Source organism: Marmota flaviventris, chromosome 11 (assembly GCF_047511675.1).
Source record: "Marmota flaviventris isolate mMarFla1 chromosome 11, mMarFla1.hap1, whole genome shotgun sequence".
Taxonomy (NCBI): Eukaryota; Metazoa; Chordata; class Mammalia; order Rodentia; family Sciuridae; genus Marmota; species Marmota flaviventris.
In genome coordinates, this window is record NC_092508.1 from 37,531,882 (window position 1) to 37,543,964 (window position 12,083).

The window sequence follows — 12,083 nt, forward strand, 5'->3', positions numbered from 1 at the left end:
GCAGTATCCCTTTAATGGTTCCAGAGAGTTTTCTGTCTGACTAAAAGATTGGTACAATACTAATAATCTCACCAAAAGTGATATGTTTGTTATGTTTAATGTTTTTATCTTTCTTTTTGTTTTTGGACCATTCCTGGAAAGTTGTGATGATCAGGACAGAAGCAAAAAGTGCTATCACTGTGTGTGTTCAGAGTGGTCAGTTTCACTGTAGTAGACCCTTCCAGTCACTGGTTGCCTTGGCAATGTCACTAACTTTTTTTAAGAGACAGACATAGGGGCCCACTTGTGGAGGCCAGGATAAACATGTTACCAACTTTGCTGTGGGTGCACCTCAAGAACATGATTTGGTTTGTTGGGGTCAAACTTGAGTGGCATGGTAAAAGTAATCAGATTTAGATGAACTGGATTTGGGATGACAAGTAGCTACTTATTGGCCTCTCCAAGTTGAAAACCAAAAGTTAAAAAAAATCTTTGCCCTAAAAGTAAGACCTAAAACTATGAAATTCCTAGAATGAAACAGAGAGAAAATCCAGCAATCTCATTTCTTGGTATTTATGTAAAAAGAATCCAAAGCAGTATCTCAAAGAGATACCCATGTCCATAGCAACATTATTCACAGTAGCCAAGAGGTGGAAGCAACCCAACTATCATTTGATGGACAAATAAAAAACCAAAATGCAGTATATACATAAAATGGAATATTATTCATTCTTAATAACAAAGGAAATCTTAGCCGGGCACAGTGGTGCATGCCTATAATCCCAGTGGCTCAGGAGGCCGAGGCAGGAGGATCTCAACTTCAGAGCAGCCTCAGCAACTTAGCAAGGCGTAAGCAACTCAGCAAGACCCTGTCTCTAAATACAATATAAAAAAGGGCAGAGGTGGTGGTGGTGGTGGCTGGGGTTGTGGCTCAGTGATGGAGCGCTTGCCTAACATTTGTGGAGTACTAGGTTCAATTCTCAACACTGCATGTAAATAAAAAATAAAGGTCTGTTGACAACCAAAAAAAGATCTTTTTAAAAAAGGGCTGGGGTGTGGCTCAGTGATTGAGACCCTTAGGTTCAATTCCCAATTAAAAAAAAAAAAAAAAAAAAAAAAAAATATATATATATATATATATATATATATATATATATACACACACACACACATACATACACACACAGAGACATATATATGAATATGTGTTATGTATTAAACATACATAAAATAAAAATCTTTGACATGTAATCTTTTTTATAATGGTAAAATATACATGATGTAAGATATACCATCTTAACTACTTTTATGTGTATAGTTTGGTGACATTAAATACATCCACCTATTATATACCATCTTAACTACTTTTATGTGTATAGTTTGGTGACATTAAATACATCCACCTATTGTACAACCACCACAATCCAGATGACATATAATCTTTAATGTAGAACTATAAAACTAAAATAGTAGAATTAACTGCTGAGCAGGTGGTGAAAATACAAAAACTGAAACATTTCAAATATTCTTTGTGTAGGAACAACATAAGTGCCTCTGTGAGCCCATTAGCTACTCTTTTTGTGCTGGCTCCCATATTACTCCACTTTCTGGGATGATGGCAAGGAAGATTACAGAGGACATACAGAGCATCAAACTGCCTAAATTGCTCTGAACTCTAACCTATACCTCCAGGAGAGTAGATTCCCAGCTCTTGAGTTCTTGATATCTGAGTTTTCCTCCCAAGCAATAATGCCAAAGTCAACTAGGTGAGGCAACATGTGACCTAACAGTGAATGCCACCAAGTCAGCCAGAGAAGCAAGGCCAGCCGTACCCAGAAGTTTCCCAAGCCCACAAGCTCAAAAGAACCCTTTTGATAAAAGCCACACTGTTCTTCTTCATTGAATTATTCTTTGTCTGTAGCACAATCCTGTCCCAAATGTCTCTCTGAATTTCACTCCAACATAGAGCCAATTAAATCCCATGCAGCTTCACCTCTCATGACTCTTTTTTTCAGGGGGAAGGGTAACCAGGGATTGAACCCAGAGGCACTCAGCCACTGAGCCACATCCACAGCCTTTTTCTGTTTATTATTTAAAGGCAGGGTCTCACTGAGTTGCTTAGTGCCTCGCCATTGCTGAGGCTGGCTTGATCTCAAGATCCTCTTGCCTTAGTCTCCCAAGCCGCTGGGATTACAGGTGTGTGCCACCATACTTTTTACTTCATTAGCAATATGTTTTTTCTCATTGTAATATCATTAACATAAGGAACATAAAGTTGAACTAGAGTGAACATGACTTTTTTTTTAACTAAAAAAGACACAATATCTTTATTTTTATATGGTGCTGAGGATCGAATTCAGGGTCTCACACCTGCGAAACAAGTGCTCTACCACTGAGCTACAGCCCCAGCCTGTGAACATTACTTTTTAACTCTGGATCCTCACCATGTTCTTGACCACCCTCACTTCCAAGATCAAAAGAATGAAAAACAATTCCACATCACTGCTGTTTTTTCTATTTTGCCTCTCTCCTGCAAGGTCTGAATAACCTGAATTGTTCCTGAATTCCCTAACCTAATGTTTTTCATTTGCACTAGTTCACATTGATTTCTTTCCCCCTTTTATGTAATATTTTTGCCTCTAAATTGCCCTAACAATCACTATTTCCAATTTAACATAGTGATTCAAGGAACATAGACACAGAAAGACATGAATAAGGTAGTTTTTTTGTTGTTGTTGTTGTTTGTTTATTTCTTTGTTTGTTTGCCCTTAAGGAATTCTCAGTCTAACAATCAAGACAGACATATAAAGAAATAACTATAACATAGTCTGACAAGGGCACTGGTGGGAGTAGGTACAGCACAGAGAAAGGGATGATTTACTAGGCAGGGAAGGAAATGAAGGCCTAGTGGCCTGACAGAGTGGCAGGGTCAGAAACTTACAGTAGTTCTGACATGCCAAAGCAAGCTGCACAAAAGATAGCATGATAAGAGTGAAATATGAACCCATAGGCAGAGGCCAGACTGTGAAGATTCTTTTATATCATGTTCAGCAATGGCAGAATGCTGTAAATTTTCTTTAAAATTTTGTAGGATTAATATATATCTCTAAAATAAGTATAAGTTGTATTTCATTCCTTAGTCTTAAGAGCTTGTTTAATTTTATTTCATAGTTTTTCAGTTCCTTTGTTTAGAAATCAGGGTCCAAATATTAAGAGTAAAGCCAAATGAATCATGGAATAATTGCCACACAACCAGCCAGGGCTGGGATGTTTACATGGAAGCCCAGCTGTTTCTTCAAAGTCCAGGATCATTCTCTTTGTTTTCATTTCTATTCATCATAATGAAGAAAATGTATTAAAAGTAGAATATTAGTTTAAATCCAAAAGAAGATGAAAATTGGAGGAAATGAATTCATCCTGGCTTGTAGAGCTTTTCTGTTGAGTATTTTATTTTAGTTTGAGAAGTTGGCATAAATACCCACTGATGGTGAATTTCTTTTCCATCACGTGGATATTAATGTAAGGGGAGGAGGGGATTTCCTCTGACCCTTCTTCCTCGTCTGCTTCTTAACCTTCTTCCTGTGTTCAAATCAGCCGCAGTTCTTTTCGAGACTCCACTGACCACACTAACAGAAGGCCAGGAGCCAACTCAGCTCATACCTGGAAGTAATTTTATGTGTATTGCAACTCAAGAGATGATCAAAGTGCAGGCTTATTTCTAGATAACAATTCTGAATGTTTTCCATAAAATAACAGACATAATTACAGAAAATAAGCTAATTATATAAACTAAAGTTGCTATAATATTAAGAATATTTTCTAAAATAATGCATTTTTTTCTTTTATATTCTAGTCTATATAAATAGTGCTATTGTATAGTACAGATTTCTACAAGTCCTTCAAATGATAATTCAGTTGCATATCAATTTTACATTTAGACTTCATCTACATTTAGATTTTTACTTGTTATAAAGAATTTCTTTATAACTTTAAATTTCAATTCCTTTACTGAAACATTTATATAAATGCCACAAGAAATTGTATTTTTAGCATTTCAGAGAAATCATGGTACTTTTGAAGACTAATTGGAAATAAGAAAGCACTTGATGATTCCTATTTATCAAATGCCACTTCTTCCATTTTTAGTTTTAGATTTGTAGCAGGCACAGTGGCTCATGCCTATAATCCCAGCAACTCAGAAAGCTGAAGCAGAAGGATTGCAAGTTTTAAACCAGCATCAGCAACTTAGTGAGGCCCTAAGCAACTTAGCGAGACGCCATCTCAAAATAAAAAATAAAAGGGGCTGGGAATGTGGCTCAGTAGTTAAGTACCTTGGGTTCAATCCACAGTACAAAAAAAAAAAAAATTGTATGAATTTTGGGTTTTTTAGAAATTACGCATCTCATTGTATTCAACATAAAAACAATTGGCTCTTTGAATTATTATGTATTTTATATTTGTCTTCAATATCTACTAATGGAACTATAGTCCCTCAAATGAAACCTTAAAAAGTAAAGCTGCCTCAATTGGAAAAACAACATATAAGGCATTGTATTTCTGCTTTAGGACATATTGTTAATATATCAGCTCATAAGATCACTTTTGCTTTCTTCTGAAATAAGTTTAGAAAATATATAATACAAAATAGTGTAACTTTTTTGAGTTTAAGCCATATGGATATTTTTCCTACTCATTGGTATTATTGTACATAGATAGAAATAATGTATAATTAAATCCTATTAATGTGCAAATTTCTCTTTGCTTTTGATATTTTAGCTTCACCAAATCCAGAAGTTATCAAGATAAATTCAATTCTGGATATAGTAACAAAAGTGGAAGACTATTATCTTAAAGGATATGTTGTTGGGGCCATTCATCCTGCTATACAATCTGTGGGGCAGCGAAAACACCTACCAGCAAGTTACCTATATCGGGTGGTGCTATTGCGCTTGAAATTAAGGTAAGCATGATGCTCAAGGAAACCATCATGCTACAATGCAGTTAAAAATGAGTTTTCTTTGCCTAAAGAAAAATAATTTTGAAAAATGGTGGAAAGTAAAGAAAAACTAGAGATTTAGGTTTAAGACACATTTTTCAGCAGTTGAAACTGGACTGAAGCAAGGAAATTCATACCTCTCCTCCTTAAAACTCCTAACTGACCCTAACTCCTTGCAGGCCAACAGGTTGCAGGTGAGGATGGCAGCAGACAAAAAGAAAGCAAACTAGACTCAAGGCACCTGGAAACTCCTGTAGCAAATAAAGCACGTGAGAGAGTAGCAGTTAGCTATAAGTATTATCACTGGGCTAACCATACTGACCTGAGCTATGCAGTCCATTCTCACTGAGCTCTTTGAACTGCCATATGTTGTTTTATTAATAGTAGCAACAGAAACTATCTCCTCATCTAAAACTTTACAGCAGAAAGATCAATTAGATCAGGTTCTCACAAATTAGACAAACTGATTATCAACTTTTTTCACCAAAATTTTTTGGGTTTTTTTTGCACTGAGGATAGCACCCATGGCCCTGCACATGAAATATAAGATTTTAGAGTCATCCATTTTATCTTATTTTTTCAAAAATATTAACAGCTACTTTTTCAAATAATACTACAACAATTTTTGCCTGTCTAGATTGCAAATTCAATGGTTTTTTTTTTGAATGAGAATTTTTTAATATTTACTTTTTAGTTTTCGGCGGACACAACATCTTTGTTTGTATGTGGTGCTAAGGATGGAACCCGTGCGGCACGCATGCCAGGCGAGCGCGCTACTGCTTGAGCCACATCCCCAGCCCACAATGGATTTTTTTTAATGGTAAAAATATTGTTGCTCTTACCAATGAAGAATGGAAATAACCAGAACAATGTCTTAAATTCGCTTTTTTTTTTTTTCCAGACAGGGTTTTACTAAGTTGCCCACACTGGCCTGGAACTTGCAGTCCTGTGACTTGCGACTAAGCCTTCTGAGTCGCTGGTATTACAGCCATGTGTCACCTTGCCAACAATACATTAAATTTTTTTTATACAACTCTTAAAAACCATCTCTAAGACCAGAGTAAAAACTTCTTTCTTTTTATAGTGATGGAACAATAAAATTGCTTTAACTATGAAATGGCTAAGAAAAGAAAGAAATAAGAGGAAAAGGATGAGAAAATAGGAAAATTTAAATAAAAAGAAAGGGCTTTAAACAATCCCAGGTGTGCTTTTAACAGACACTGTCTGCTACTGAGAAGTTGCTTCCCTATACATGTCTAGCAGTGGGTGTACAGGTTTCAGTTTTCTCTAAGAGACAGAGTCCCATCAGGTATTTATTAGTTAAAGCATTGCTAAACAAACATGACATAGTTTTCACCGTGTATAAATAATCTTTTCTGTTTATAGCATTATTCAAATAGATGTTTTTTAATGTGACTTCTTTTTAAAATTGTTTTTTAGTTGTAGATGAACACAATACCTTTACTTTTTATTTTTATGTGGTGCCCGGGATTGAACCCAGTGCCGCAAACATGCTAGGCAAGCGCTCTACCACTAAGCCACAACCCTAGCCCCGCAAATAGATCAAAAGTGCCCTAACAAAGTTGAAAATAAGCAAGGGCCTGGGGCGGTGGCACATGCCTATAAACCAGCATAGATGTTACTATGTGTTTCTGATATTTTTATATGAGAAGATAGCCATCAGACTTGAAATAACAACAAAAAGATTGTTTTGGACCTTATTTGTGAGTTCTCACTCATTTTCATATTCTCTCTGTTACAGCCCGAAGCATTCAGCAGCACCCAGGGTACAGAGACACCCAAGACTTGTGATTGAGGAATGTCCTCTAACTTATGAGACACAAACAAATGACATGGCTAAAGAACTGATAGAAAAGGTACTAAATACATACATTTTTCTTGTGATGTTGAAAAAGTTTGGTATTTCTTCTTTACCAATTTTCCTTTTTTTCTTTAAGATAAATAGAGAAATAATAGATAACTCAATTTACCAGAATTTATTTATTTTTTTAATCTTTTTTTTTTAAAGAGAGAGTGAGAGAGAGAGAATTTTAATATTTATTTTTTAGTATTTGGCGGACACAACATCTTTGTTTGTATGTGGTGCTGAGGATCGAACCTGGGCCGCACGCATGCCAGGCGAGCGCGCTACGGCTTGAGCCACATCCCCAGCCCAATTTACCAGAATTTAAAATGTATTGAAGCACTTGAACTAAATTGTATGGTGTTAAAAACAGAAATACTGGCCTGTGAAACAGAAGATACCAGAAGTAAATTTAATCACATACAGAAAACTTAATGACAAACCTGATAATAAAAAAATGGAAGAATAGGCATTTTTTAAAAAATAACTTTATTTTTTTATGTAGTGCTGAGGATTGAACCAAGTGCCTCACATGCGCGAGGTAAGTGCTCTATCATTGAGCCACAACCACAGTCCCAGAATAGCCATTATTTAATAAATTCTACTGGGAAAGTGAGCAGTCATTCTATATAAAATAGATTCTACACATTTCAGATGAGAAATAGATTATGAATAGATTTAGGAATTTAAGTATAAATGAATTATATACAGAAAAATTAACTTCTAAAAAAGTATCAAGATGAAATCTGCAATAAATGTTTTGCATCAGAGCTTCTTTCAAAATACACAGAAATAAATATAAATACACTAAAGTAATGTCCAGTCTTAAATGGACAGAGTCCTGTAGGCAGCACATGCAAATGGAAACAAGAGCTGGCAAAAGATTCAACCTAACAGTCTTTAATATAAATAAAACCAAGAATTAACACATCACCAGTATTAAACTGGAAAAATAAAATTATTAAATCCAGTATTGGCAAAACTTTAAGAAAAAAAGATCATTTTACAACTGGTATTATAATAAATTGATAGTGTTCCTGAATATCAACTTAGTAATAAGAATCACAAGTTCTACTTTATTTTTCTAACCTGGTAATCTCGTTAGGAGGCTACTGCAAGAAAATACTTGAAAGGAAAAAAAGTCATTTCTGTACAGAGATAGTTAATCAACAGTGATTAATGAATCACATTTCCAAAAACTGAAAGATTTCCCAAGGAAACAATGGTATATCAATACAATCAAATATTTTATGGGCTTTAATGCAACAACTAATTGTTAAGAATGAAATATCTGACAATATAAGTTAGTTGAAACAAATGAAAAGTTGAACACTGAGGTTGATTAAAACCAAAAAAAAGTATGTATTCATAAATATTCTAAATTTGGTGGTATTTTGTGGGGTTTGGGAGGGTTTTTGTGGGTTTTTTTTTTTTTTTTTTTTTAGCCACATTGATCTATGTGTAAGGTTTTAGCTTTTGTTTGAATGCACACAGCCATGGGCTGGGGTTGTGGCTTGGAGGTAGAGCGCTTGCCTAGCACGTGTGAGGCACTGGGTTTGATCCTCAGCACCACATAAAATAAAAAATAAAGATATTGTGTTCACCTGTAACTAAAAAATAATTTTTTTTTTTTTAATGCACACAGCCAAAAACCTAAGGCATTTCCTTTCAGGTAACTGAAATTTATTTGTTATTGCTTACATACTTTAAATAACCATGTATGTAAGATTACCTGTAGTTTGTGTATAGCCAGTTATAGCTGCTAATAATGTTTCCCATCTAGGTATAAAGTAAACATTCAATAAGGGTTTTTAGGAATGGTCTTCGAGACTTGATTTTTTATAAACAAAGTACACATACTGTTTACTGCTACTATTCTGGGAGATTTTTTTTTCCCCTGGAATAAATCCACTCCAGAAAACTTCTTTGAAAACAAAAATGTAGCTACTAATTTAGACTTAACAGATCACCGTCAGAATCCTTGTTTTCATTGGACTTCCTGTTCACAGTCAAAGATCTATTTAAACAGGAAAGTACTGTTATTTCAGCAATTAGAGTAATGGGGTTATTTCATGAATAGAAAAGCTTCAGGAAACATAGCACATGAAATATTTGAACATTGCCCTGAGTATGAACAACAGCAATATATGAGTGCCAAATATTATCTTTGAATGGCTGCCTTATGTAGAGTTGATAGTTGAACATTTAGCTTTCACATCAAGCTTAAACATTATACCAATGTTTACTGTTTTTAAAATTAGATTTTCAAGTGTTTCCCTCACCTCAGAATTTTGAAATTAAAATGGCATTTTAAAAATATCAATCATCCAACTTAAAAAATGGAAAAGACATTAATACTATATTTGTTACCAGACCTTTCCAAATAAGATTTTCTAGTAATAGAAAAATCTAACTCAAATCAACTTAGAAGAAAACACAGGTAATAAATTCACCCACTTCCACCTGCAAAATGCTATGCCTCCTTACCCAACCCTCCCTCCCCCTTCTCTTCCAGGACCCCTGATAAAAATGAAGTTTTGTGGTTAAGTTTTTAAGGTTTAATGCACCGTTATAAGTTTAATATATTAATTTATAGGAATAAATGAGTTTGTGCCAACCATAGTTCTTTGTCCGACTTCACACCATCATAGCCTCCCCCCTCCTCAAATTTTCCTGCCTCTTCATCTGAAGTTGAGTTAAATTTCATTCTTTGATTGGGCTCTTGATTTTTCCCCCAGATCTTCCTGGCCTTTTTCATTCTATTTCTAACTATAGATGTTTCCATTTGAAATCTCCATCATAACCCTTCTCACCTTCCCAGGTAACATTTAAAACATGTAATGGTAATCTTATAAAAGGCATTGCTTATCTTTTATTTTAATTTATATAACAAATACTTATGGAGCACCTGTAACTACAAAACACTGCAAAACAAAGATGAATAAGACCCAACCTCTGCTCTCAGAAGACTTGCCAGTTGAATAGAGGAGAAAGGCATAGACACAAAGAGAATAAAGAAATGAAGGAAAAGCAGAAAAGAAAATGCCTTAGGTTTTTGGTAGTATGCATTTAAATGAAAACTAAACCAACTGTTTCAAAATCCTATCCTTTAATTGATAGGATTGAATCTAATTGTTAGTATTTGGCCCAGATAGGAGACAACAATACCAAGATACAGTGTTAGCAGATACTTAGTAAGTAAGTATATAAGCATAAGTACATAAGCAAATGCCCATGAACTCAGAAAGCTTCAGAAGAATTGTGCTATGAATTGGGCTTATGATCTGTATGAACACATTAGTCTTATAATGTTTTTCTTTATCAACATGGAACAAGTACACTTTTCTTTACCACACATAGAGTACTGCATGAGTTTTGCTTTTAAATTAATTTTCCCATAATGAAGATGTATTTGGTTACTTGTGGAGATTTTTAGAATAGTTTTTTTTTTAGTTGTAGATGGACACATACCTTTATTTTATTTACTTATTTTTATGTGGTGCTGAGGATTGAACCAGTGCCTCACACATGCTAGGTAAGCGCTATACCACTGATCTACAACCCCAGCCCTTAGAATTGTTTTTAATTTTGCTCCAATTGGAAAGATCTTATTTCATGGCCTCTAAAGATCTTGCTATAAAAATTACAAGTTCTTCCCAACCGTGGCCTTTCAGAGAAAAACATAGCTCCTCCTTTTATAATGTCTAAAGTACATTAGTTATGTTTGAAGAAATCATGATGATAATGTGCTCTAACCTATGGAGTGCTGTTTTAAGGGTTATTAAATAATTTATAATGGGTCTTTAGTTACTGGTCAACTTACTCAATCTTCTAATGGATTTCCTTCATAAAGCTAAGGGTTAATTGATATTCAGTGCAAATGGAGTTTACATCTTGTTCTGCCATCTCTTTTCAAACCTCAGATTAATGTCGCTGCTAAAAAAGGAATGAAATTTGTTGGATTCATATCACAGCATTATCCACCACCTAAATACTGTAATGGAACCAACTATGATGGAGATATAGAATCAATGCTGCATGTGAGACATAGTTCAGATGAAAACTGTAAAAGTTGGAATGAAGGAACATTAAGTGGGCAATCGTCTGAAAGTGGAATTGAAGAAGAACTTCATCATGAAAGTGGACAGTATCAAATGGAACAAAATGACAGCCCCAGCTCCTCTAAACTAAGAAAGGGAGAAGGTAATCCATGAGTAGTTTAAATTTAGAAAAATACATATTCGAGGTTTTATTAAAAAGAAATACAAGGCAAAGTAAAATTATAAAGACTAAATGAGCTAATATAAATTTTGTCATGATTTTAAAAAGATCATTACAGCCAGAGATAAGGCAGCACAGCATTTTAGACTGCAATTCTTCCTAGCAAATGATACATATAATGAAACCGTGTTTAAGATTGATTTTCATATAGTCATACAAAACTCCCTTGTGAAATGGAGGGTTCTATGTGTGCCTGAAGAAGTAAGTCTATCAGGAAGCTGTATTTACTGTTGTCCTTATAAACAATGCATGAGAAATTTAGTTTGAGCCTTTCTCATTTCATGGATGATTTTCATCTTTGAAATTAATTGACTTTCTTTGGTCAGCAACTAACATATGACAATGGCCCATCATGATGAAACAATTATTATAACAATAGTACCCACAGCCTAGAATAACTTCAAACAATAGTTTTATTCTTCTTTGCCAAATAGCAAGTTTTCCCAAGAAATTGAGAATATTTTATTCCTTTATTTTGGACTTTTTAAAGTTTTGTGATGACTTTTCAGCATGCTTCTTAAAAGCATTATCAAAGAAAATCAAAGACTTTGTATACCTTTGAGTTAATAGCATGGGCACTGAAGTCAGATACCTCAATTTCTTTATAAAAAAAAAAGGTGGGGGGCAACTGGGGTTGTGGCTGAGTGGTATAGTACTCACCTAGCACGCATGAGGCACTGGGTTCGATCCTCAGCACCACATAAAAGTAAAATAAACATATTGTGTCCACCTAAAACTAAAAAAAAAAGTGAATATTTTTTTAAAAAGGAGGGGGATAATTGTAAAACCTCCCTCATTAGATTGTTTTAAGAAGTAAATAAGAACTATCTACAAAGTGCTTAGCCTTGTGCAGAGCACAGAATAAACTCTGTGGTAAAGCAACTACTCTTAGCTGATCTTCTGGTCATTGTTGGCATTGGAGGGGTGCATAGTGGAGCCATGGCCTTTCTGGGTTATGACGAG

General features: G+C 34.7%; 1 protein-coding gene across 2 annotated transcripts in view; it reads left to right on the top strand.

Moving 5' to 3' along the window:
• Positions 1–12,083, top strand: part of Rftn2 (raftlin family member 2) — a 62,787-nt gene that overhangs the window by 14,587 nt on the left and 36,117 nt on the right. For both annotated transcript variants that reach the window (XM_027925033.2, XM_071618959.1), the window contains 3 exons: positions 4,756–4,939; positions 6,738–6,852; positions 10,763–11,042. In XM_027925033.2, coding sequence (XP_027780834.1) covers positions 4,756–4,939; positions 6,738–6,852; positions 10,763–11,042 — 579 coding nt within the window. The remainder of the gene's footprint in view (positions 1–4,755; positions 4,940–6,737; positions 6,853–10,762; positions 11,043–12,083) is intronic.